The sequence below is a fragment of the Aethalodelphis obliquidens genome, unplaced genomic scaffold (genome assembly GCF_003676395.1).
Source record: "Aethalodelphis obliquidens isolate GAN/ISIS:26980383/991018 unplaced genomic scaffold, ASM367639v1 scaffold19, whole genome shotgun sequence".
In the NCBI taxonomy this organism is placed as follows: domain Eukaryota; kingdom Metazoa; phylum Chordata; class Mammalia; order Artiodactyla; family Delphinidae; genus Aethalodelphis; species Aethalodelphis obliquidens.
In genome coordinates this window covers 9392426-9419896 of record NW_020837963.1, presented here as the reverse complement: position 1 = coordinate 9419896, position 27471 = coordinate 9392426, and the positions used below count along the sequence as shown (strand labels likewise).

The 27471-nt window shown below is 36.4% G+C and overlaps 1 protein-coding gene across 1 annotated transcript in view; it reads right to left on the bottom strand.

Moving 5' to 3' along the window:
* Window positions 1-27471, bottom strand: part of DCC (DCC netrin 1 receptor) — a 1156455-nt gene that overhangs the window by 130663 nt on the left and 998321 nt on the right. Inside the window, 4 exon segments of the mRNA XM_027118541.1 lie at window positions 4216-4323; window positions 9530-9668; window positions 14871-15103; window positions 20862-20957. Of these exon segments, the coding sequence (XP_026974342.1) occupies window positions 4216-4323; window positions 9530-9668; window positions 14871-15103; window positions 20862-20957 (576 nt within the window).

Genomic DNA, 27471 nt, shown 5'->3' with positions numbered 1-27471 from the left:
AAGGTACAACCTTCTAAGACTGAACCAGGAAGAAATGGAAAACATGAACAGACCAATCACAAGGAATGAAATTGAAACTGGGATTAAAAATCTTCCAACAAACAAAAGTCCAGGACCAAATGGCTTCACAGGTGAATTCTATCAAACATTTAGAGAAGAGCTAACACCATTCTTCTCAAACTCTTGCAAAAAATTGCAGAGGACGGAACACTCCCCAACTCAATATATGAGGCCACCATCACCCTGATACCAAAACCAGACAAAGATACTACAAAAAAGGAAAATTACAGACCAACATCATTGATGGATATAGAAGCAAAAATCCTCAACAAAATACTGGCAAGCAGAATCTAACAACTCATTAAGAGGATCACACAACATGATCAAGTGGGATTTACCCAGGGATGCACAGATTCTTCAATATACGCAAACCAAACAATGTGATACACCGTATTAACAAATTGAAGGAGAAAAACCATATAGTCATCTCAATAGATGCAGAGAAAGCTTTTGACAAAATTCAACACCAATTTATGATAAAAACTCTCCAGGTAGTGGGCATAGAGGGAACCTACCTCAACATAATAAAGGCCAAATATGACAAACCCACAGAAAACATCATTGTCAATGGTGAAAAACTGAAAGCATTTCCTCTAAGATCAGGAACAAGACAAGGATGTCCACCCTCACCACCCTTATTCAACATAATTTTGGAAGTCCTAGCGATGCCAGTCAGAGAAGAAAAAGAAATAAAAGGAATACAAATTGGAAAAGAAGAAGTAAAACTGTCACTGTTTGCAGATGACATGATACTATATATAGAGAATCCTAAAGATGCCAACAGAAAACTACTAGAGCTAATTAATGAATTTGGTAAAGCTGCAGGATACAAAATTAATGCACAGAAATCTCTTGCATTTCTATACACTAATGATGAAAACTCTGAAAGAGAAATTAAGGAAACTCTCCCATTTACCACTGCAACAAAAAGAATAAAATACCTAGGAATAAACCTACCTAGGGAGACAAAAGACCTGTATGCAGAAAACTATAAGACACTGATGAAAGAAATTAAAGATGGTATCAACAGATGGAGAGATTTACCATGTTCTTGGATTGGAAGAATCAATATTGTGAAAATGACTATACTACCCAAAGCAATCTACAGATTCAATGCAATCCCTATCAAATTGCCAATGGCATTTTTTATGGAACTAGAAGAAAAACTCTTAAAGTTTGTATGGAGACACAAAAGACCCTGAATAGCCAAAGCAGTCTTGAGGGGAAAAAAACGGAGCTGGAGTAATCAGACTCCCTGACTTTAGACTATACTACAAAGCTACAGTAATCAAGACAGTATGGTACTGACAGAAAAACAGAAACACAGATCAATGGAACAAGATAGAAAGCCCAGAGATAAACCCATGCACCTATGGTCAACTAATCTATGATAAAGGAGGCAAGGATATACAATGGAGAAAAGACAGTCACTTCAATAAGTGGTGCTGGGAAAACTGGACAGCTACAAGTAAAAGAATGAAAATAGAACACTACCTAATACCGTACACAAAAATAAACTCAAAATGGATCAGAGACCTAAATGTAAGACTGGACACTATAAAACTCTTAGAGGAAAACATAGGAACAACACTCTTTGACATAAATCACAGCAAGATCTTTTTTGATCTACCTCTTACAGTAATGGAAATAAAAACAAAAATAAACAAGTGGGACCTAATGAAACTTCAAAGCTTTTGCACAGCAAAGGAAACCATAAACAAGACAAAAAGACAACCCTCAGAATGGGAGAAAATATTTGCAAATGAAGCAACTGCAAAGGATTAATCTCCAAAATTTACAAGCAGCTCATGCAGCTCAATATCAAAAAAACAAACAACCTAATCCAAAAATGGGCAGAAGACTTAAACAGACATTTCTCCAAAGAAGACATACAGATAGATGGCCAAGAAGCACATGAAAAGCTGCTCAACATCACTAATTATTAGAGAAATGCAAATCAAAACTACAATGAGGTATCACCTCATACCAGTTAGAAAGGGCATCATCAGAAAATCTACAAACAACAAATGCTGGAGAGGGTGTGGAGAAAAGGGAACCCTCTTGCACTGTTGGTGGGAATGTAAATTGATACACCCACTATGGAGAACAGTATGGAGGTTCCTTAAAAATCTAGAAATAGAATTACCATATGATGCAGCAATCCCACTACTGGGCATATACCCAGAGAAAACCATAATTCAAAAAGACACATGCAACCCAATATTCATTGTAGCACTAATTACAATAGCCAGGTCATGGAAGCAACCTAAATTCCCATCAACAGATGAATGGATAAATAAGTGTGGTACATATATACAATGGAGTATTACTCAGCCGTAAAAAGGAATGAAATTAGGTCATTTGTTGAGACGTGGATGCACCTAGAGACTGTCATACAGAGTGAAGTAAGTCAGAAAGAGAAAAACAAATATCGTATACTAACGCATATATGTGGAAACTGGAAAATAGTACCAATGATCTGGTTTGCAGGGCCGAAATTGAGACACAGATGTAGAGAACAAATGTATGGACACCAAGGGGGGGAAATCGTGGGGGGTGGGGGTGGGGGTGTGATAAATTGGGTGATTGGGATTGACATGTATACACTGATGTGTATAAAATTGATGACTTATAAGGACATGCTGTATAAAAAAATAAATTAAAGTAAAAATTTTTTAAAAAAACAAAAACATTGTATTGTTCACATAGACCATGTGATGACATTTATTTAAATAAATTGGAAAATTGGGTAGTATATGACTTCTTTTTTTTTCTTTTTTTTTTAATATGACTTATTTTATCCTTTACCCCAATATATATTTTTTTCTATCAGAACTTGTTTTTATTTAGACAATTTCTATTCTGTTTTTTTTCTTCTTAAACTTATTATCTATTGATTTACCATATGCTTATAAATATCTGTTTATAATAAAAGTCATCATGTAAACAAATCAAAATCTACAAAAGTACTGAAACAGAACCAATGAAAATAGATCATAACAGTAAGGGGAAGAAAAAATTAGAATGAGCCACCCTCAGTTTCAAAAAGCGTGGCAGAGTGACAACTGAGTATATAGGATTTGGGGGAGATTTTATGTCTCTATCTTTTTTCCATACTTGCCAGCTCAAATGGAAATTCTGTTTGTTATTGCAGTAAGAGCAGTTTATTAGAGAAAACTAGTCTTCAACTTAAATTTAAACCACATTTGGAACTTTTACATTATCTTTTCATTTTGTAAAATTCAAAAAGTAACTCACATAAAGTAAGTGTGCCATCTGAACTGTTATTTCCAAGCTTATCTCTGTATCACAGAATGACTGAATTGCTTTGTTAATTTATAATAATGCTGTCCACTGCTGGTATGCGAAAAAAAGAAGAAACAGGAGTGACTCTTACATGCACCTAACCCAATGGTTCAAGTTAATTGGACTACAATGTGCACATTTTTAGTTATACAATATTCTTCATAATAATTATATGCTATGGAGACATGTATTAAAAGCCTAAAGTGACCATTTAAATGCAAAATCTCTGATAGAACTCCATTATATTTTTCATACTAAATTAACATTACAGGCTTCTAATGGATGCTTTAATTAGGCATCGATGTTATCAGAAATATTTGGCAAAATAAAATCTTTCACTGTGAAATATTAAGTTCAATTTCCGTCAGTCAATATCAAGTGTTTTCCGAGCCTTATGATTTAAGTAAGAAGCTAAAAGCTAAGTGAGAAACTAAAAATCCTCAGACAAACCTCCTTCCTATGTTGCCTATAAAAATACACAGTCATTAAGTGTCTTTTGTATTTTATAACTGCCAAACAACTGGCTTCTTTTTAGTCATTTAGGCTCAGAGGCATTCCACTACAAGGTTATCCTAACGCTGCACAGAATCTAAAGCAAAAGGTCTATACTAATGGAATGCACATCTTTCAGGAAGCAACACAAATGAAATGTGTTTGTGTGTGCATTTGTAGGCTCCATTAGAAGAATTCCAAGGTCAGAGGGGGCAAGAAGAGACAATCAGAAAGGGTCAGGAGTCAACTGAGATACTGGGACAGAAAACTAATACATAAAAGTCATGAGCAGTGCACAGGAGGTAAGCAATCACAGGACAAGCAGAGCAGCACAGGAAATAAAGCTGAGGTGCCTACCGGTAATTTTTCCATTGGCTTCCAAGGGAGGCTGCCAGCTCACAATGACAGTGCGAGGCTTCCCTTCTCGAGTAATGACTGTCAAATCCTTGGGAGCAGAGGTCGGGGCTGTGAGATGAAACAGAAACATGGCCTTGTCATTGGATGTGAAAGAAAACAGACATTTATGGGACTTCTAATCATGACGTTGACACTCAGAATCTATCACACAGTATATCACGCTTATTTTACCGCGCACAGTTTATTTTAGGTATTTGAATTAAACAAGCAAACAAAGATACAGAAATTAATGTTTTTCCATGGAAGTTAACTGACTTTCAAAGGTGTGAATATAGAGAGGAGAACAGAATATGTGTGAATGTAGAGAAAAGCATAACTGGTATTTTCAAGTGAGCGATACACTAAAAATGTAAGAACCATTATAAGAACAAAAAAAAATGGACACATAACTTAGTGAGATTGATGGCTACATGTCTCCAAGAGACAAAATTCTGTTACAACTGTAGGATTTATATATAAATGAAAATTTACCTAATTTTATTTTTCCTTAAAAGACACAAAAATAAAGAATTTACATGCAGGTCACAATATCTTGCTTAGGTAACATACTAGGTATCTCCCAACAAGAAGGCAAAGAAGTATTTGAAAACAGAGGAAATAGAATCTATGAGGGTCTTAGTATCAACCTGGTAGGAAGTAAAGATGGCAAGAAATGCTGTCTTGCTTAGAGCTACTTTTCCCACATGTTGTTTGAGGGAAACAGAATTTGTCACCCCCAAATATGCCTCTTTGGCATAAGAATTAAGCTGATTATTTTTAAGAAACAACAGACAGAGGAAAAGTTCTGAAAACCGAGTAGAAGTTACTCTTTCGTGAAAGGAAAATTTATACGTTTATAAGGGTATCTCCCTCTTTGTGCCAGGAAGAGGAGGATGACAAGGAGGCAGAGGCTTAAATGTATGTAACAACCATGCCCTTGTTTACTGTGATTTGCCAGAAAACTTCCCATTACTGGCTTCCCACCCTCCAACACCTTTTGTCTTTAGCTGGAGATGGTATTGAAAGTGGTGGCCATTTTAGGGAATCACTGTTTTCCTGGGTATCTCTCATATATACAAGAGGTATACTTATTGTCAATCTTCGGTTTGTTTTTCTCCTGTTAACCTGTTTCTTATGACAGGGCGCCTCAACCAAGAACCTGGAAGGATAAAAGGATTTTTCTTCCCCTAAATTGTGCTCAACAAAAATTTAAATATACTTCAAAGGCGGCAGCAAACTGGCCAAGCTTGTCCAGTATCTTTCAGGCTTCCTTTGACCTGCTTTCTCACTCTTTGAAATGAAATATGCTTTGAAATGCAGTCAGTTTTCCTTCTAGGCAGCTCACAATGCCCAAGTCTACTATCCATAGTCTTTTTCAATTACCCCCAATTTGACACAGGCAATGTCAGAATGTCTTTAAGTTCCAAGCTTGGGTTCTGGAGGGATTTCCTGATCTCTGCACAGGAGTATTTGTATATTACAAATAGGTAAAACTTGGTCCTAATTCTGAATTCCTCTTCACTCTTATAATTTGCTTCGGCTCTTCTGTTGACTGTAACAGTGCAGAATCTGAGTATTTTCAACACTCTATTTCCAGCTTCTCTTCCTAAGAGAATTCCAAATAGAGGGACATCAAACATTCCCATCTATCATACCATTTGATTTCCAATGCCTGGATTCTCCAAGCCACTAGGATACCAGGTTAACCAAAGTTGCACCAAATTGTAATATCCTGACAAAGTACTTAATATACTTAACTTTTTTTTTTAAAGAGGGAGGAGGAGAAGGAAGAAGGAAAAGCAGAAGGAAGGGAAGGATGAGGAGAAGAAAAGGTCTAGTGTAGTAGATCCTTGAGTAAAGAGACTGTATATTAAACATACTTTAATATATATTTTAATGAAAAGAAAGAAAGGACATTATGCAAAAAAGACTTGTCATAGCCAAATACCAGAGAGGCTGCTACTTTAAAGAAGGGTGAGTTTTATAAAGAGCTCATTCAAGATATTTTCTAAGCCACAGATAGGAAGGTAATATATAGCCACAAATTAGAATATTATACCAAACATAATAAGAAATTTTCCAATTTTGGAAGTCGTTAAAGATCTGTCTTTCTAACTAGTCAGAATAGTCTGTTTTTTCTTAACTGTGTTAAAATGGATGCTTATTTAGCAAACAAATGATGATGATTAGATTGCTTCACTGACTCTATGTTGATATTCAAAAGATATATAATGACTCCAGCTTTAGCAAAATAAGACATTGAAGAGCTGGTTACTTTTCGAAAACAAAAAAACAAAACAAAACAAAAAAACCCGAAAACAACCTAATGACTAATCTATTTCAGGTGCTGAGCAAAGTTTTCTTTTTCCTCAAGCCATGTGACTGTTGGTAAATAGAGATTCTGGTATTGGAATCAATGTCTTAGTTGTTTAGGATTATCATATGAAATGTATACTATTCCCCCATATTTATTTATTTTTTTATTTTTAAAAAAATGTTGGATATTTATAGGGGCCCTAACAGGTGCAGTGATCCCTGAGTCAAGCAGAAGGAGGTCTTTGGTCTGCTCTGCTTCAATCTCGTGGGTTCTCCTGTAATAATCTTTTATAACTTCTTACCTGTCTTCATTGAATTAAATGATATTAATAACAATAAATACCAGGCCCTGCAGGATGTATACTTTATTTTCTTATACACTCTCGTGTCCCCATGCTGTCCATTGAAACTACGCTCCCGTCGCTCTGATCCATTCGTAAGCGTCTCTTTAAGACATCTTTCTGACACTTGCTTGTGTATTTTTGTGCATGCTGCTTCCTTCCTTTGGAAGGCCCTGGAATGGATACCTGGCAATCCACCCAGGCCACAGCTCCATCATTATTTCATTTGTGAAATCTTCCCTGACTTCTCCAGACAGAATTTATACTTGGATCTAAGTGCTCTGACTCCAAGTTGGCCAAAATTCTATGATTGTATTTTTCATCTTACCTCAAGGTTGTATTTTCAAAATATTTTTCTTATGTATTAGATTATAATTCTCTCCAAGATAAAGGCTGTATTCTCTTTACCTTTTATACCAAGTATCTATCTCAGGACCTGACAATTAAAATGAACCTTATTGGAAACCCGTAATCAATATCTCAGACAACTGGACACGCACTGCCCTCTGGTTTGTCTGTTTCTCAAAGGACTTTTCCCATGCTTAAATTTCTTTGTTAAGTGTATGAGTGGATGGTAACATTCAAGATTTAGAAGATTTCCAGCCCTGGAAATCGTATTGGGCATTTGTTTTTAGACTGCTCAACACCCCATTCCCTCCTTCATTTAGAGAGAACACTTGGATTTTTCCTTTGGGAACAAGTTCTCCTCTGTGTCACATGAGCTGGGTAGCAACATCAAATAGAAATTTCATGGCCTCCATCTCACTCTCTTTAGCTGTGTGATTCTCTCTTCTGGGAAACTGAATGTTGATACAAGAAAGGAAAACACATTGGAGTCAAATCACTGTGAGTGTAACACCTTGAAGGGAGAGTCCTACAGTTCCTCATCTCTAAAGCCTGGGAATACTGCTGCTTCTTGTCCCCTCTCCAAGACTTCATTATTTCAGCTGTCCTTCCAATTATTTTTATTTTATTTAAATTAACTAGAGTAAAATTAGGGATTCATCACCTGGACAGAATGAAGTGTTTCATTTCAAGAATCTGTCAGCTGCCATTACCTTTATTATTAGTAATTTCAGCACAAGTGCATAACAACACAGCCCCATATAGTCTTTGTGTTATTATGGAATTAGAAGCAAACGCTAGAGTTATTTCACTTCATTTCCTTCTCCCAGTTATAAAACCTGCAGACACTTGTGAATTACTTCTTGCTTCTCATTGTCACCCAGGGATCTTATCCACATGCTATTTACACCTCTGTCCAGGTCATTATCTGTTTTGACAGTCACCCTTCCTCCTAGCCACATTTCTAAAAGTTAATATCTTTTTGTCAGCAATGGGTCTCACCCCTGACATCCGTACAAGGCTAGGCAGTTGAGGAGAAAGCAACAGGGTGCATTTATCAAGTCAGATGTTGGTGTGCATTTTTGTTTATGACAGGGAAAAATGAATGAGGAAATTACTACTCCTTCTATTTCACTCAGGGAAGACCAAATGCCTTACTGGTTTTCATTTAACTCTTTTCATCTCCTTTTAAGTTAAAAAGAAAGAGCAGAGCCTTTATTCTCCCCATAGTTCATAACTCATTCAGCTTGTCTTATTCTTCCTAAGAAGCTAAGAACATTGACATCCAGGGCAGAATTCTAGGAGAATGATTTAATATATATAAACATGTAAAATAGAAGAAGAAGGTATTGAAATTAAACAACTAGAAAAAAAACGTCGTATAGAAAGAAGTACCCTCAAATTGTAAAAAATATTCACAATGAACTTAGAGTTAAGGTAGTAGCCTGAAATAAAAATTAGAACTGCCATGCCATTGGGCAAATTCTAATGGAAAAAGAAATTCAACTTATCCAGATAAAAGTTTTACTGGCATATTTTTTTAAATTTGGAAATGTGTGGTACAGTTTATCCCCACATATGATGTAACGCCATGAAAGCAATCAAAAAGTATGTTAAACCCTTTTTGCTTCAGATGTTGTATTTCTGGGAACTATAAATGCCAAGTGCACTGCATGTCTGCTAAGGTTATAAACTCAACATTTATGACCCATAGTAAACGTGACTGGTAAAATTTACAGTGAATTGCATTTACTCTCAACTTGAACAACTGCAAAATGCATGAAAGTTTTCCATTGTGTTGTCTTCTTTCCAAACAGTGAACATGACCCCCCAGAAACTTCTTCCCACAGTCAGCTGAAGTTATTTAGGGTAAGCATCCATGAGACTACAGTTGTAATGCAATGTTTCATTTTGTATCTAATTTCTTTCCAAAAAAGTAAATACCTACTATGTCTGTTGATCAAAAACACGCATGCTTTGGACAGAGTAAAATGCCTTTGCTTAAATGTATTGAAAAGAAGATTTATATTCAGGTCTCCTAAATTAACGTACAGATTAAAACCAGATCACTTAACACACTGGGGACTCATTTTCTTCTTATCTAGAGTGGGGAGGATAATGTTAGATATAAAAATGCTATGAATGATTTTATATAAAATAAGGTATAATTTAGACATCATGGTGGACACGGGTTCCAACTTCCTTGGTACCTGGAAAACAACACTACCAAATATCAAGAGTAGAAATTTCAAAGCCAGCCTTTCTTCACATACCTGCTTCATATGTGGTGGCATGTGCAGTCATGCTCCATGTGCTGGACCTTCTGTTTTTTGTTACCATGACCGAGAACTCATACATTGTGTTTGGTTTGAGGCCTGTTGCTGTGTAACTCAGAGATGTTGTGTCTTCTGACTAAACAAGTGGGAAATAAGAAAAGAGAAAAAGAAATGAACTCTATCAACTTGGTAAATCAAGACACATAAGAAGACTATCAAAGGCCAACAAAAAAGGAATTTATTTCCAAACAACGGAAGACCTAGGACACAGCACCGACTTTATTTCCTTTCTGTACCAGTTTACACTGGCTGATTGTACATCTAAAATCTAATCAATAAAATCAGATGTTATGTTGTTAAAAGGGGCAGAGAGATGATAAATTTTCCCAAGTGAGGCAATAACCACAGAGACAGGACCAATTCCACTTCCTCTGTCAGTTCCGTTTTTAAGGTTATCTGCACTGACTTTAACTTCAATTTATTTCTAATAATTGAAGTCTTTTTTTCAGAGGCTTTAATGTTTTATATATTTTACATAGATTGTTATGATTATTTGCCACTGGTAATAAAATGAATATTTAGAGCTCTACTGCTTATAATTTTTAAAAAAACTCTTCATGATACAAACTTTTAGTGATTCCAGAATCTATATAGCTGTTCTAAAGAAAATGGACAAAAGCAATATTGTGTCGTGTGATTTTCTTTCTTTGTGCACAGGTCACGTTAAATATACACTGAAGTATGGTCATTGGTGCAGTTGATCAGGAAGAGAATAAATTGGATAAATATTAAATGATTACATTAGTGCTAATATTTTTGGTCCTCTGAATACATTCTTTGTCTTTTAAACAACAGGTTAAGGATATTTTAGTAGAAAGTAAATTGTCTGTCTTTATTGCTTACTCAAAAGATCAAAATTGTAATGAAGAAAATGGTTAATCTCCCAGGTTAATGTTTATTTTCCATATCATCAGGCAAATTTAAAACTATTTATGCCTATTATAAATATCAATTTATGCTTGTTATTTAGATCTTGATCATCTTCCAAGGTTAAATATTTACTTTTACTTTTAAATTTATTACATTTGTTATATATCCATGTCTAGGAAAATCAAGGAAAGCTTTTTGTCTCCACCTATGTCATACCTATCTCCTCCCTTAGCTATTCTAGTGTGGTATATCTTTTTTATTCTACTATGAATCCTTCTTAGATTATACCTATGGAAATCTTACATTTCATTATAAAATCAAATAAATATTTAACTGTTCTAATAACATTTCGGTGATGTGCCCATCCATCCTATTTAAGTGATGACCTCATAAACATTTATCAGAAGCTCTTAAAAATAGCTGTAAAAATGTATGCCCTAAATAAATGTAAAAATATTTTGTAGACTAAGATGGAACCCCATCAAATAAAACATGAAACGGGCAGCTCGTATCTGATAGGCTGATATAACTTCCAATCTTTCCCTCCTTCCCTGTCATGAATACCTCTAAGTCTTAGAAATGGAAATAAGGGGAGAAATTGGGCAATGAGAAATATTTCAGCTAGGAGGGAAGACCACACTTCGATAAAACTAGTCTCTTTGAGCATAGACACAACTGGCATTTGGGAGGCAACTAAGCAATACTGTCCTTTGTATTTCTTAAATTCTTATATGCCTTGTTTGTATTCTTGAATGATACACTTGCATTCTATAAATGCCATTAATTCACTGAGTTTTCTCAGGAACTTTATGAAAAGTTACTATTCAACATAAATCATTAGCCTGGAAGTATTGATACTTTGGAAAATCACGGCTGTATGTGTGTGTGAGGGGTGGGGCAGAATACCTAGGTACGACCTCTCTGAGCCTCAGCTTCCTCATCTATAAAACGGAAATAACTGTAGCACTGACCTTACAGTGCTATTTAAAGTGTGAAATAAGTCAAGTAAAGCATAGTACATGGCCCAGAGTAAGTACTAAATAAATGTTAGCCACAATATTTTATTCATTGTCTAGTGTGAGATATGGGCACTCTATGTGTGTGGTGTATACACACACACACACACATATTTACAGCATTTTGATAAATTCTCCATTGAATTGTAAACATCTTGAGGGCTGAGACTGAGTCTTGCACAACTTTCTATCTCCTGTAATATCCATGCTAGTATCTGGTAAGCACTAGTCAATAGTCAATGAATGCATTTTGAATGGGAAGTCATATAAAACATCAAATGATGAATCACTTTAGTAGAAAATAAATTACAGAAAATGTCTCCATTTGATAAGGAAGGTCAATATACAGTTTTGGACAATCAAAATATGAATGTCTGGATTATGGCTTGACGTGGGACTGAAGTAGAAGGGTACTCCTGGGGGGAGAGGCCTGGATAAAGCCATCAGCTTATCTGAGTTCCAGCTCTAGTTTCATGGGGGATTTTGTCAAGTTATACAACCTACCCAAGTCTTCATAAAGATCTCTACATGCCTACTTAGCTATGCAGAATCTTACTTATTCTTTTTATATTGATAGTATATCAATATCCCAATCACATAGATAAAAAAAAAAGATTAAACAAGTTAAGTCACATGACAGGACACAGGAAAGCCAACTCTAGAGCCCATCTGACTCATGTATGTATTTTTCCCCCATTACCTTGTGTTGCTCTGCCTAGCTTATATAAAGCTTAGTGGGGAATGAGATGAAGTAATAGATATGACAGTGGTTTGAAAAGTTCAAAATGCAAAACCAAAGTAGTCTATTACTATTATTTGTAAAATTTAAATTTAACGTATGTCTTTCTAGTAGACCAGATATGCTTTACATTTTTCCTTGCTATCCAGCTTACCTAACTCTTTCCTCTAACCCTGCTTCTCAGAGTGTGGGTGTAGAGTGTGTATGTGTGAGAGAGGGATCGAACGTTAGTAATGGAAAGCCTTATTAGGTCAGGGAAGATGATGGGGAGAGAAACAGTTAACATATTTCTTTCAATTCTCATACTTCAATCCAGAAGAGAAAACAGCCTCTCCTTACAGAGGATAGCTTTTGGTTGGGTCTCACACTGTAGGCATTCTTTATGAGACTCAATAATCCTGTGTCTGTTCTATTGACTCTTCAACTGAAAAAAAAAATGCCTCCAGAAATTCTGAAACTCAAATCATTCTGCAGAGAACAATCACTGTCCTTCAGAACATTTTACGTACTGGCAACGTACCCACAGCCACTCTGTGAAATGAATGTATCCACAAAGTACAGCAACCATGAGCATAACGCTTTTAAAGTAGTCTTTTAAAAGTAAACTTAGAATTGGGTAATCTGTATATAAAGAGAGTTTTAAAAAAATGCTCTCATGTGTTTCATCAGTTGTCTTATCTGATAATGTTACCCTTATTTATAGTTCTGCTGAGTCTTAAATCTGATACTGTAAGGAGATAGAGCATATTTTATATCAATGATACTATTTGGACGTGCCTGGAGAGTTTCTCCTAGTACCTGACCTAGCAGAGAGGCAGAACCGAAGAAAACTGTTTTTTAAATGGTTTCAACTAAAAACTGATTTACTATGAAATGTGAATTTTACGCCACTTAAAGGCTGAATGAAACTAGAAGCAGATCCAGCATGGCTACAGGAGAAAAGAGGCAGACTTACAAAATTATTGGTGGGATTTTCCTTTAATCTGGGGTTTTGAGAGTTAGAAATTTCCAAAGGATATTTTCATCCCCCCAAATCACCACTGGCTTGAGTCTGGATTAAGCAAGACAGCAGTTTAGTGGAAAGAACATTGGATAAAGTATTGGGAGATCCAGATTCTCCCTGAAAGTCACCCCAGTAGAGTGGTAAAGAGAAGGGATATAAGGGGAGTATGAAGACTGTGGAGTGCCCGGGTTGAACTACTGGTTCCTTTGTTGTTGGGTAACATTTATGCTCTTTTTCTTCTTCCAGTTTTATTGAGATATAATCGACATACAGAACTGTGTAAGTTTAAGGTGCACAACATCATGATTTGACTTACATACATCATAAAATGATTACCACTAAACTATAAGTTTAGTGAATGCCCATCATTTCATATAGATACAAAATTAAATAAACAGGAAAAATTTTTTTCCTTGTGATTAGAACTCTTAGGATTTATCCTCTTAACAACTTTCATATGTAACATACATCAGTGTTAATTATATTTATCATGTTGTACATTACATCCCTAGTACTTACTTATTCTTATAACCGGAAGTTTGTACCTTTCGACTGCCTTCATCCAATTCGCCCTCTCCCCGCCCCCGCTTTAGGCTCTTATTTCCAAAGCTACATTCTCCACCCCAAATAATCATCCTGTGAATATTTTAAATGTGTTTTATTATAGTACCTCACTTGAATAACTTACGAATTCTTTGAAGTAAACCTATGGAGCTGAATGTATTATGCATTCCAAAATTATAAGTAACGATTTTAAGTATGTGAAATAACAGCTAAAGCATGTTAAACTGCCTCTATGAGCTGGCATAGTTCTAAGTAAATGGTAGGTGGTTAATAATTACTTGTTGATCTCATTTTATTCTACATTTGTGTATTGTTTATATACACTACTAGCATGTGGTAGGCTTAGGAGGTAACAAAATCGTTCCAGTATATAAATAACCGTTTGTTGGAGTTGCTGAGGCTGGCTGAGAGAGATTTGAAGGTAGTCATGACAGTGCCTCAAATATGTATCTCTAAGGAGCTCTTAGGGGGGTTGTGAGATGACTCGGTGATAGGACAACAATAAGGGAGGTGGTCTAATTCATATTAATTAAAGGGGAGTGTGCATTGTGGATTTTCTTTACCACCTGAGGGTGTTTCAAGGCTAAATGAGGAAGTAGATGTTAATGGCTTAGAGTGTGTTCACCATCTAAGGATGGTATAAAATAATCATCATGTATTCCTTTTCATATTCACTATAAGATGGGTCTCTGTAACATTTATAGGGGTGCCTCTGGCATAAATCTAGATTCCGAAAGAAAAGAAACACAGCAAAATCTGTCCAAAAAATGAGTGTAGAGCTCTGCTATTTTCAAAAGAAAATGGCGCTCCCTTGTACAAAATCACATTATTTATACAAACCCAACATCTGGTGGAATTCAAATAACATTTTGCAGCTCTTGACATTTTTCTTCCTTGCCTTAGAATTGTTTCCCAAGACACAATAATTCCCAAGCCAATTTTAGATACTGAGTTCTTAAAAGGCTTGGTTTTCCATTTCATGTCACTGCAGCAAAATGACTCATGCCAGTTCAGGATGCATTTAAAACAATGTATTAAACAAATGACAGTTCACGTGGAATTTCATACTATCAGTTCGAACTTCACCTTGTATTTCGCATTCGCAGAAAAGCTGATCCTCCACCGGACAGTGTAAAGTCGCACTTCGGACGATTTTTGGTTCTTAGGGACAGAGTTGTCTGCCCAGCTGACCCTCACAGCATCGTGGGTAAGAGCCACAGCCTGTACACCTACTGGTGGGAGCATGGGGGTGGAGACATCTGGGACCGAGGTGGGGAAATCATCAAGCAAAGGATAATAATCAACTGGGTCAGTGGGATCTGGGTTTAAAAACCCGCCAAATGAAACAAACAAATAAATACATAAATAAAAGAGTTAAAAAAATAAACATCAGTGGCAACACATCACAATGAGTTAAATGCATGGCAGTAATGATGAAAGGGAACATGAGAAGAACAGAAAAAAATACAATTAATTCAATCGGAAAACTCATTAGAAACAGTATTGCTAGATTACAAAAGTAACTGACTGTTTTCCATAATTCACTCATTTCTTTAGAGTGGTTTTATCAATTTGGCTGTCACGTCTAGTTATATATTTTAAAAGTCCATTTTTTTCTTGGAATGTTGTACCCTGTTTCTTAAAAGATCCAGTATAGAATTCATCAGTTTTATAACTATGCAGATAACTTAAAATAACAAAATACTAAGGAGTGTCTGGTTTATTTCCTCCTGCAAAGGAAATAAATGCCTACCTAATATCTGCTTTGTTATTTGTTTTTCTCCTCCTTCTCTAACTTGATTTGCTTTCTCTAATGCATTTATTATTGCTTAGATCCGACCTGCATAAATATTGTTTAGGTAAGAAACAAACAAAGGATAAAAGACCACAGGGCCCTGAGGTCTACAGCAATCTGTCTACGGCCATGACTGCACAAAGCCAGACCAAGTCTGTGGTCCTCATGGTTCAATGATGTGATAATTGGGTTTACATAGCACATGGTTTGGTTAGATTGAAATTCTTAGAGAAAGTGTAGAAGTGTCCATTTTACCCACATTCTCACAGAGTAATTAAGTTTTTTATGGCATTTCTATATCTACATGCCTTGTTTGAAAATTTTAAGTTCCATGGAAAGACTTCCTATTACTGGGTGGGGAGACAGAATGAACTACCTACAACCTGATGAGATTTGTGCTGAGATACACACATGCTGAGATACACACATCCATAACACAAACAGAATCTGCATAATGATGTGTGTGGTTTCATAAGATTCTCTAGAAAAATCTTATATTTGTTTTTATGCTGGGGATGTCAGAATCAGGGGAGCCTATTTTGTGGCTGTAGTTAGAGTCCAATTTTGAGTCTTTTATTTATTACCTAAGACATTTAAATCTGTTAAAATTTTCCTTGAAATCATATAACATGTATCCTCACTAACAAAAAACAAGATGAGCTCGTAGGCTGGGCATTTGATGGCATTTGGGGAGATGAAACGTACTAAAATGTAGAGTATCTGAAGCAGTAAACATACAGAGCTTATCTTTTTAAATACAGCACAGAGACTAAGGGCTGATTCTCATGATTACACTTTGTCCACTGAATTTTAAATGTCTACCCCCTACTCATCGCTGTTTTCCAATGAATTATTTAGTCGTTTACTGGGCTGTGGTCTTTGGAGCAAAATATAAAATCTGAAAACAAAAACAGAACAAAAGGAAGACCAAGAAAAAAAACCCCAAAACAACAATAGAAAGAGAGAGAAAGAAAAATATGTGTTTAAAATTTAATGACAGAGCCCAGGCTTTTTGTATGTCCTTTGACGTGTCTTTTCATTAAGGGCTCCTTTAAACCCAAATGGATTTATAAAATGATGAAGGGGCAGCTGAAGACACTGCAGCCTCTAGGAGGATCGCAATCTGTCATCAGGCTGGCACATGGGTGGAACCTTTTGGCGAAACGAGAGCAGGTGCTGCCTCACTTGACTTGTTTCTATTCACAGCTGACTTACCAGGAAGACTGTTATACACAAGGGAGGATTACTCTCAAACACAAACTCCTTTTAGATCAACTCATATTCACGTTACCCTATCTGTTGTTTCTTTGCTTAATCTAGTTTTGTTGATACACCTATACGAACTTTACAGTCTTTCACAGGTACTCTGTGTAAGATTTTGAAAAGTCGTGATTCTACTTGAAGAAACGGTAATACTCAATCCTGTTATTTCTGGATTTTAGAAAAGTATGTTTTTCATGACTTCTTGTTGAGTTTCTTGGAGTCTCAGTTCCAGAATGCATCCCTAAATTTCAAGTAATGCTGTTTGTCGGTATATATCTACGAACTTATGTAATTCAAAAATTTCTAACCTGGACAAGTTTTTCTTGCTTATTTTAGAGGAGTTGTACCCCCCCCCCCACTCATGGCTTGTCATTCTATTTGCCACTTCCTCCAGAGCTGGGCTAATACAATAGCCATTAGTTAAGTGGACAGTTTAACTTTAAATTAATTAAAATTAAATAAAATTTAAAATTCATTTATTGTGTTGCACTAGTCAATTTCAGACGTTTGACAGCCAAATGAGCCTCATGCCTGCCATACTGGATAGTACAGACACTATGGTATTTCCAACAAAGCAGAACTTAGTAGCAGGTGGCAAGCACTGCTCTAAATATATGCCACATGTACTGCTAATTATCTTCGCCTCTCAGGTCAGAAACGGGGTAGTTGAATTAAAAACTACCTAAACCAAGTACCTAAACATTTTTTAAAATTATTTAATTAATTTATTTATTTTGGCTGCGTTGGGTCTTTGTTACTGCACACAGGCTTTCTATAGTTGTGGCGAGCGGGGGCTACTCTTCGTTGCGGTGCACAGGCTTCTCATTGTGGTGACTTCTATTGTTGTGGAGCACGGGCTCTATGCACTCAGGCTTCAGTAGTTGTGGCACGTGGGCTCAGTAGCTGTGACTCATGGGCTCTAGAGCACAGGCTCAGTAGTTGTGGCGCACGGGCTTAGCTGCTCCGCAGCATGTGGGATCTTCCCAGACCAGGGCTCGAACCCATGTTCTTTGCATTGGCAGGTGGATTCTTAACCACTGTGCCACCAGGTAGTTTAGGTAGTTTCTTAGGTACCACCAGGTACCTAAACAGTTAGTGCTAAACACTAACTGTTTAGCAGTTATTTTGCTGATAAACAACTTTTTTTTTCAGTTATTTTTCCCTCGTATTCCTGAGTGCCTCCTATACCACTTATTTTCAGTGGTAATATACAAAAGAGTAAAAAAAAAGACAAAAACACAAAACATAGCTTTAAACCTTTTGCTAAAAAGAGAAACCTACTCAATTCCTAATAGCTGTTTTGGTAAGAACATATAAGCGTATGGTCAACATACTGAAGTTCAAAACAAGCTTTTACAAAACATGACACAATTGTACTTCATAGAGACATTTATAAAACAAATGAGAATAAACAAATTCAAACAACACACCTCATTATTCCCCTGCTCTCTTCCCTTCTCCAGGCTCAAAATGTCTTATTTTTACAACAATATGGAATAAAATTGCAAAAAATGTGCAAAAAACTGAAACAACCTGCCCATTTGATCTAGTGAAACTTTCCTTGGCTCTAGCACTGATATGTTCCGAATGAGACGAGGTCCAGAGTAGACCAGCATCTAGGAGCACATCCATCTGGAAAGCACCGTAGCCTGATACTTACTCCAGCCTGATGCATTTACTGCCTTTGATTTTTTTTTTTTTTATTACTTTATGTTGGCCTCTTCCAAGACTGCTCATGGGAGTACTTTGCAGAAGCTCAGAGACCGAAAATATCTTCTATGTAGCCCTTGGACACATTTATTGAAAGAGTTTCTCACCGAATCTAAACCTCTGATTCTGTTTATTTGTCCTTTGTTCTCCATGATGTGTGAAAACAGAGTAAAATAAGTCTGCCACATCTAGGCAGGGATGTGGAAAGGGCTGGTTTTATTCATCCTCTCCAACCCCTTATTGACTTTTCTTCAGTAAGAAAATTCCTCACACGTTTTCCAACTTTCAGTATTATTTTATTTCTCAGATCCATTTGGATTAGTCATAGCAGGAAAAAATTGTCTTATGGATCACTGGTATTATAGAAACCACTCTGGGAATGCCATATGCTAAGAATTAAAGAATAACAAATGCTCAGGGGAAAAAAGTTAATAACACCTCAAATAATTCTTTCTGAGCAACCTATCTTCAGCTTATCTGAACTCTGCTATCGCTATTACTATTAGTTTCTGCTCAAAAATCGACTTTTGGCAGGTCATCTGAGTGTTTCTTCTTTGTGGGCTTTAGTTTTGGTAAGAAAATAAGAGTTCTAAAAGACTGACCATGGTACAATTTTGTGTGGTCTGACCACAAGCCACATCCGTGACTCTTTACCATCTTTTAACCTAGGCAAGAAAGAGCTGGCTTACTGAATAAACATTATGGGAAGGACGGGCACAGCCAAAGTGGCTGCCATCTCTCAAAGAAACTTTGGCAGAGTAAGAGAATAAGGGAAAGAGGAAATCCCAGCCACCCTCCACCATGTTATCTTGTAGTTTCCATCCTGGCCCTCTAATTGCCTCATCTCTCTATATTTAGAAATAACACGCTTGACAGTAAATATTCTCTAGGGTAATATTTCTTATTTACCTTTTTTGGGGAGCCATGGGCCCTTTGATAACACAATGTAAGATATATACTGTGTCCACAGATAAATTAATATACTGACATGCACCCAAGCTTTTGCATACCACTTCACACAGACCATAGACATTGAAACCAGCAGCCAAAGAGTCAAGGAGACTCTGGAATAATATCCTTGCCTTACAAGGAAATCTGGTTGAAAGCAATAAAGTGATGATGCACTCCGAAAACCATCACATAACGACTGTGAATTTTGTTTACAACTGTAATTCTCAAGATAAGTTTATGAACGAAGCTTCTGGATTTGGAAAACAAACTGTACAAAGTTCACATAAATTTAGCTGGTAGCAGAAGACACAGGACTCCATTATTTATTTTATGTTAATTTATTCCTACCTTCCAGGACTCATACTCAGGCACCCCAGTAATTTTGCATGTTCTCTGGGGCTCGCTATGAAATCCTGCTCTCAGATCCTTTGTTCTCATTCAGGTGAAAATAGCTGAGAAGTTGAATGAGGTCTGAGGGTTGTGGGTTTTGAAAGGGGGCAGCATCAAAGTATTCATGAAAAGGATGGAACTCTTGGGTTTTACTTTCACATTACGGAAATAAGGCTATTGAGGTGGTCATGTGACTTTGGGTCATGTGACGGGTCATGAACAAGACTCACAGAGGTGGTACTTACTCTACTTCTGAGTAGGTCCAGCCTGTTCACAAACAGGCTCCGTAAATGGCTTGGGTCTCACTTTCTTAACCATCCCTTTCTCATTGAGTCTCACTTTCTTACCCATCCCTTTCTCATTTCCTTGAGCCCTGTTTCTCTCCTGTGCTACCTTTCAAGTCCACCTCACGTAGCAATTCCTAGAGGTGAGAAGTCCTTGAAGCAGCCAATCCTTTTAATGTGCAGAGGCCCTGGACACTGTTGGGGTGACCTATTGGCCCAGCTCAGAAAGAACTCACTGGGTGACACAGCCAAATCCAAGCCAGCCCCATGAGGTCCGTTCATCCTTGTCATATCAGCTTGAATGACCCTCTGCAAAGAAGCAGGTGTCCATTCAGGCACTTGGTGGCCTTTTTTGCAGAGACCCTCTTGTCTACATTGCATTGATTTGAAACAAGCTGCCCAGAGGAATGAAGAGTGGTATCAGGATGCCAAAATGTGAAGCTACTGGGAGAAGACAGCCTAAGAGATCTATGTTCTCTAATTCCATAGACTAATTTATAGGCTGAATCCCTCTCAAATTTGATAACCAAAAAAATAATAACTGGTGTGTATACATATACACATAAGGCTTAGGACATGATTACATATATTTTTTCTTTGTATTTTGTTTTGTTTCACTTTAGTTTGTTTTCTTCACCATAATTCAAATACCTTGTCACGAGAGGATTAACTACATTAGCTTACCGGTTATAGATCTGGTGGTAGCACTTTCATAAAGAGGAACTCCTTCTCCTGCATTGTTAAAAGCTTTTAGGGAGATTACATAATGGGAACTTGACTCTGGAGAAAAACAGAAAAAATATGAACGTGTTGATTTATTTAATGTATTGAAATACTCAGGATAAACATTTTCCTGAAATCAAATTGAATATAATCAATTAAGCAAACAGTTGTTAAAAAATGAGTGAGTTTAATTCTGGGAAGAAGGTGGCAGTGGTGGCAATATAGTTTTTTGATCTTCCTGAATCTTCATATAAAAAGAGACAGAAGAACTAGATAGAAAACCAAAGGCATTTAGACATTTATGACAAAACGAGGTGATGAGGTCTATATGCTCACACCCTAAGATACAAGTGGATGTGGACAAACCACCAATATGTTATCATGAACCTGCATGTTATCAGTATCTGTGTAAGAGAAATCAGAGGGAAGCAACAAACCTGAAAACAGAGTCATTCTAAAATAACTAGCAAGTAATGCTAGAAAGTGCAATGGACCAGTATAAGATCAGTAAATATAAATACTTGAAACTAACCTACAAAGTCTCCTTTCCAGGACAGTGTTCACACTGGGGACAAACTACTAAGAATATATTTAAAATTTATGAGTAGGACAGAAGCAATAGACATGAAAGGAAGAGAAAGTCCAGATCAAAGTAGGAGAGAGGAACAGTCATGAAAAGTTGGAAAGCAAACTGCCATTGTTTTTAGTGTGTGACAGGGCTCAGCCAACTTTTCTGTAAAAGGCCAAGACAGTCAATACAGCTGTGCAGACCACTTTGTCTCTGCCACACATTCGTCTGTTTGTTTTGTTTGTTTGTTTACAACTCTTCAAAAATATAAAAACCATTCTTAGTTCAGTGGGGCCCAAACAAAAATAGGACCTAGGCCAGATTTGACCCACAGGCTATAGTTTGCTGAGCCCTGAGCGCAGGTCTAAGGAAAACAACAGGATAGGGAACTCTGTATTTAGAAGAGCTATTTGAACTTCTGGGAATGCAGGGAAACAAATCACATAAAAGCGAGCAACGAAAATCCGTTGAGGTTAAATTCCTTACAAAACAAAATGAGGAGAACATCATTCTTATAGACAAGTACACAAGGAAAGGATCAAAAATACACGAGAAAAACAGATCAAACCTGCAATTTACTGTTTCAAAGTGAGCTAAACAACATTAAGAAAATAAAATGCCAGATATGCAAGAGTTACATAAATCAAAATTGGAAGAATTCAGAAATGAGGCAGCCTGGCTCAAGAAAGAATTCTATGTAAGTGACAAAGAAATCTGAATGGGGCAGCCCAGCTCAAGAAAGAATTCCACATAAGGGACAAAGGACTCTGAATGGGGTGGCCTAGCTCAAGAAAGAATTCCACTAAGTGAAAAAGAAATTTGAGAAATAAAGTGTAATGAGATGAACAAATAAATGCAACAAGGAGAAAAACGAAAACAAAAACAAAAGTAAATGAAGAAAGAGTAAAAAAGAATGCAGGAAAAAGTGACAAATATTCTAGAAGGAAGCTAACATTGGAGTAATAGTTGTCCTTGAGGAAAAAGACTAAAGAAAGGGAACAGAACAAATATAGATGAAAAAATGTTATTCAAGAAATTTTTGCTGACTTAAAAAAATCTTTTAGGCACACAAAAGAATACATGACTTATAAGAGGGAAAAGGGAAAATTAGTTTATTATCAGACTTTTTGACAGCACCATATTGTGCCCGAAGAAATTTACGTGATTTTTTTGAGACACTCAAGGTAAGACAATGTGATTCAAGGATTTTCCAGGCAACAAGAGTTAGCTTTAAATATAAGGGGCTCACCCAAACTGTTATCAACTTGCAATTAATCAGGGAATATTGTTCCCCTGATCCTGAGATCCACTAGAAAATGAGCTTTAGACATTCTAAATGACCAGGGGAGATACTGACCTAATAACTAACTGGTGAACAATAAATTAAATGAACTAAGACTAACTGAGGGTTAAAAGGAAGAGGTTTTATTTTGCAAGGCTACAAAATTGTACCTATATTATAATCTATTATAATATAGGTACCTATATTATAATCATAAGATAAACTTAAGGGAGAATATGAATAGTATATGCAAAAATGTTTCAATAATTATTATTGATGGTGATACTATTATTATTGTTATTCTGAAACCAATGTAATATGAGATAGAGCAAATGGGTTATCAGGAGAAATTCTAATTCTATCATACCCTGTGTCCTTGAGAACTGGATTCCTGGTGTGAACAAAAGATTCAGTATTGTGTTCCCACAATTTAATTGAAAAATCAGTTTAAACTCAAAAGGTATTTTATCTCTAATTCTGTCCACTGAAAATGTCTAGAAACACTGACTTAATAACAACGGGTATCCCTAGCACCCAAACTGAGATTTTGAAAAAAATATTTTGCACTGCAAGAAACAAAGACTTCTTGGAGAGCTGGTTGATTCCTAGTCTGAGGCAGGAAACACAGCAATTGAGCCTGAGGCATCCTCACATATCAAACAGAAAGGAAACATTCAAAGACTAACAGGATTGTGTCAAATGGATTTGGAAATCAACTTGGAAGAGTTTTCCACTGACCAAAGGTGAGGACAGTCTGAGCCTCAATAAAGATGAAAGTTGCAATGAAATGAAACTTAACAAATACATATGAATGGGTGAATTCATAAAGATTTTTTAAAGAATAATAAGAGTTGGTCACTTCTGAGATTCACAGGGAACCAAATTACTATCTTCAAGTCTGGGTAAAGAGTCAAATATTTATCATGTCTTTCCTGAATAAACTCTACCACTGTGTAACCAAAGAGCATGTGAGGGGAGTATCCTCTTACCGTATTATTCCTACTAATAAGAAACAAATGATAAAATTCAAATATTGCTATTTTTCAGCCCCAGTGAACAAGTGAAACTATGCATTAAGCATTCATGATTGCTAAGATAAAACAGAGAATCCAGACATTACATACCTCCTAATGAAAGAACACACTACCCTCTAGAGTCTTGCCAAAAGGATCGAACCTACTTAGTCTGATCAAGCTTCTGGATCCAACTGCCAGTTTGCAGGAAACAGAGCAAAGAAACAGGTTGAACTCTAACTTAAAATAACTCATGAAGTGATACATTTGTCACATGTGGTTTTCTGTGTCTGTGTTTTATTTTACAAAAAAAAAAAAAGCTTTTAAAATGAATGAATTTATCTTTGACAATATTCTTTGAAAATTGATTAGATGGCTTTTCCTTTGTGAAATTTTTATGTGCCCTAAATATTAGCGGTAAAGATTTGACATTCCAAACCACAGTGACACAAGAACCACAATACAAGAAGAAGAATAAAATAAGATTGCATTCAATGCAGTCGAAGGGCTTCTATTCAGTGAATTGCTTCGCCTGCAAGAGGGGATATTTACTTTTTTAGATTTATGTTGTCAACTTAGTTTACCGAAAAGAAAGTAATCAGTCAACAAGTGTTAAATGCTGTTAAATGCTTGGAGAAATTCCAAGAATATTTGGAAAAGATGGACCCCTGTTGTCAGGTTACAATCATAATTCCGGGCAGAGAAAACAATGAAAGACTACATAAAATTAAGCAGTAAAGTATGTGATACAACTTATGAATGCTATATGAGTTTAGAGGCCTAAAAAATTAGTGAGGGATTGGGTCATCAAAGACTTCTTGGACTTAGAACTAGGACTGAAGGGCATGGGTAGGATTTAGAGGTAGAAGGATGGTAGAAGAAAAAAAACATCTCAGGAAAAAGATGGGACAGATTGAAAATACAGTGAGGAAGATCACCAAAATACTTTTCTACTAGGACGAATATACTTTATAGTTATTGGAGTGAAGTCAAAGTCTGATTTCAAACATATATACAACTACAATGTAAACATTTATATTAGGTTAGAACCATAAAAAATTACTTCTTTTGCGTGAAACTGCATTTAGTTTCACCTAATATACATATACTATATATTTTCATCTGTCTATGTATTTCTTTATTAAGGAAGTGAGAGAGAGATCAGGAATGCCAAACTCACATGCTTAGAAGTCAGAATTTTATTTTTGTTTTTGTCTTTGTTTTTAAACCTGAGAGAGGGAGGGAGAGACAGACAGATAAAGATATTTGGCTACAGTGTATGAGAGACAATAGGGGAGAGAGGATGCTGGACAGGAATTCATCTAAGTAATTCATGTAAGGAGCGGGGTCACCACTCAGCTTCCAGGTGTTATTAGCATATGGAGAGCAGTCCTGGTGTCAAATTTTCTGGAAATCCAGATTTTTATGGGAAATCATCACATTCTCAAATGTTGGCAAATAAAGAAAACAAACCTGTGCTGGCAAAACAAAATGTATCTCTGAACTGAATCCAGGTCCATGGCCACTAGTCTCTAACCTCAGATCCCTACATATACAACTATATGTAGGAACATATATGTATTATGCAAATATATATGTATTCATGGAAGAAGGTCATAAAGTCTGGGCTTCCGCAGTCAAGATGTCAACCATAAGATCAACAGCAACCACGAAGAAACTATATGATGTGGTAAAGAGGGTAAATATAAAATAAGAAAGCAGGTCTCCTTTATGCAAGGTTATTGAGCATGCTTGTTTTATGTGGACCTCTCCAATTTAGACTGGAATTCAGAGGGAAGAATGTCTGACTTGAGTTCTGAACTTCCTGCTCAGGGTTGATGCTGAAACTCCCAGCCTGGTCCACGTTACATTGAATTCATCCCTTCACCACTCTGTCCCCACCTCCCAGCTGCCCAATTTCTACCTCCTCAGACAACTGACTCTGTAAAAGCCTCTGCAGCATCACTGCACTATTGGTTTTCAGTGTTGGAGTATGCATTTATTCTCATTAAAAAAAAAATTAAAAGTAACTCAACTGGTTCATTCTCATTTTACTGGTTTGAATTTTTGTCTCAATCTGAATTACCTCATCTAGCTGCTATCTGGATCCTAAGCAGTAGTCACCATTTCTTAATCTCCCCCCACAGTAAAGGCGAAGTCATTGTCATTTCAATACTGACTCTTGCTAATATCAATACCCATCAAGTCTCTACTCATCTGGGTAATGGAAGCTTTTTCCATTCGATGTCCAGCCATGGTATAAGGTATGCCAGCAAAGAGTACGGAGTTTTATAATTTACCAGCTGTTGGATTAATGAATTACACTAACTGCTAAATTCCACAAATCCTAACTACCCTGGGTACACCTTGACAGTGGCCAAGCTTCAATTTAAATGGAAAGTGGTAATGGCTTATTCTCAGGAAAGGTAAACAGATTTGCCTTTGGAGTTGCCATAACAACAATGGAGTTGTTACTGATACAAGAATATTGCTAGAGCCAGGGGTCTTCAAGACTTTTTGATCTGGTATTCTGCTGTTGTCAGTAATTTGAGGATCAGGTAAGTCCACTGACATTTGTAAAGTAACACAGAGCTACCTAGGAAATAAAAGACCTAAGACAACTTCACATCCCCTTCTGTCTACCTTTTTCAAGAAGCTTCTTTATGCTCTTCATACTCTACCTGCTACTCAACATCTTTTGGGCTTTCTCTGGCCTCCATATAGTGCTTTTGTCAAATTGCATCTGGATCTACTAAGGAAACAACAGAATCTTTTTACACCCCCCGTCCAACTTGATCCAATAGTGAATCAGCCTGAACAACAACAATAAAAATATTATTTGGTTATTGGTTAATAGTGGACATAGGACTCTATTGCTTTGATCCCCTTGTATATTGTGATGGAGGCATCTCGTTTAAGTGTGTACTGAGGTGGAAAGATGGCTGTGAGAGTGTATGGGAGCAAAGGAGAACAAGGGTTTGTGTTTTCTCTCCGTACAAAAGAAGGGTGTCATTTACTAGCTCACCACTAGAGGGCAATGTGGAGCTATTTTCCTGCACATGCTCAGAGCTCTTAAACTTTAAAACCAGTAAATCACAAAAGAATTGCCTAGAATTGTTCCCTCTTTAGAAGCAGCAAATGAGTTAAACACATTTAATATTATCATAATGAATTCAAAATGAATTAATCATTAATTATGGTCAGACCCCATTGTTCAGGAATACATTTAATGACAATTATGATAGTAAATTTATTTTTTCGATTTGCTGAAATGATACAGATATATAGGCTTGAAAAATGTATCAATCGCCTCTGAAAAACAACGTAGAGAGGTATTTTCTCATTTGAATTCACTGTGACTGACTCCTACTGAGATAACTTGAATTTTGGTGGATGTTCACATGGGGATTATTTTTAATTATGGATATTCGGAGTGATTCCAAAGATTTCAAACTCTTGATCAGATTTTCATCATCGTTTGGCCAACCTTTCCTATGGAATACATCACAGTGGGACAAAGGAGGATAAAGAAATACTTAATAACTCTTTGAGCATCCAAAACAGATAGCTTCTGGCCAGTATCTTCTTTGTGGCTAGGAAAAAGGGGAAATAAACGCACATTTATTGATTATAGGGGTTATAAAGACAAGGAATGGGCAGTGGGGAGAATTTCTGGTTCTCCTTCCACAGAGACTTGGTAGGTGAGAG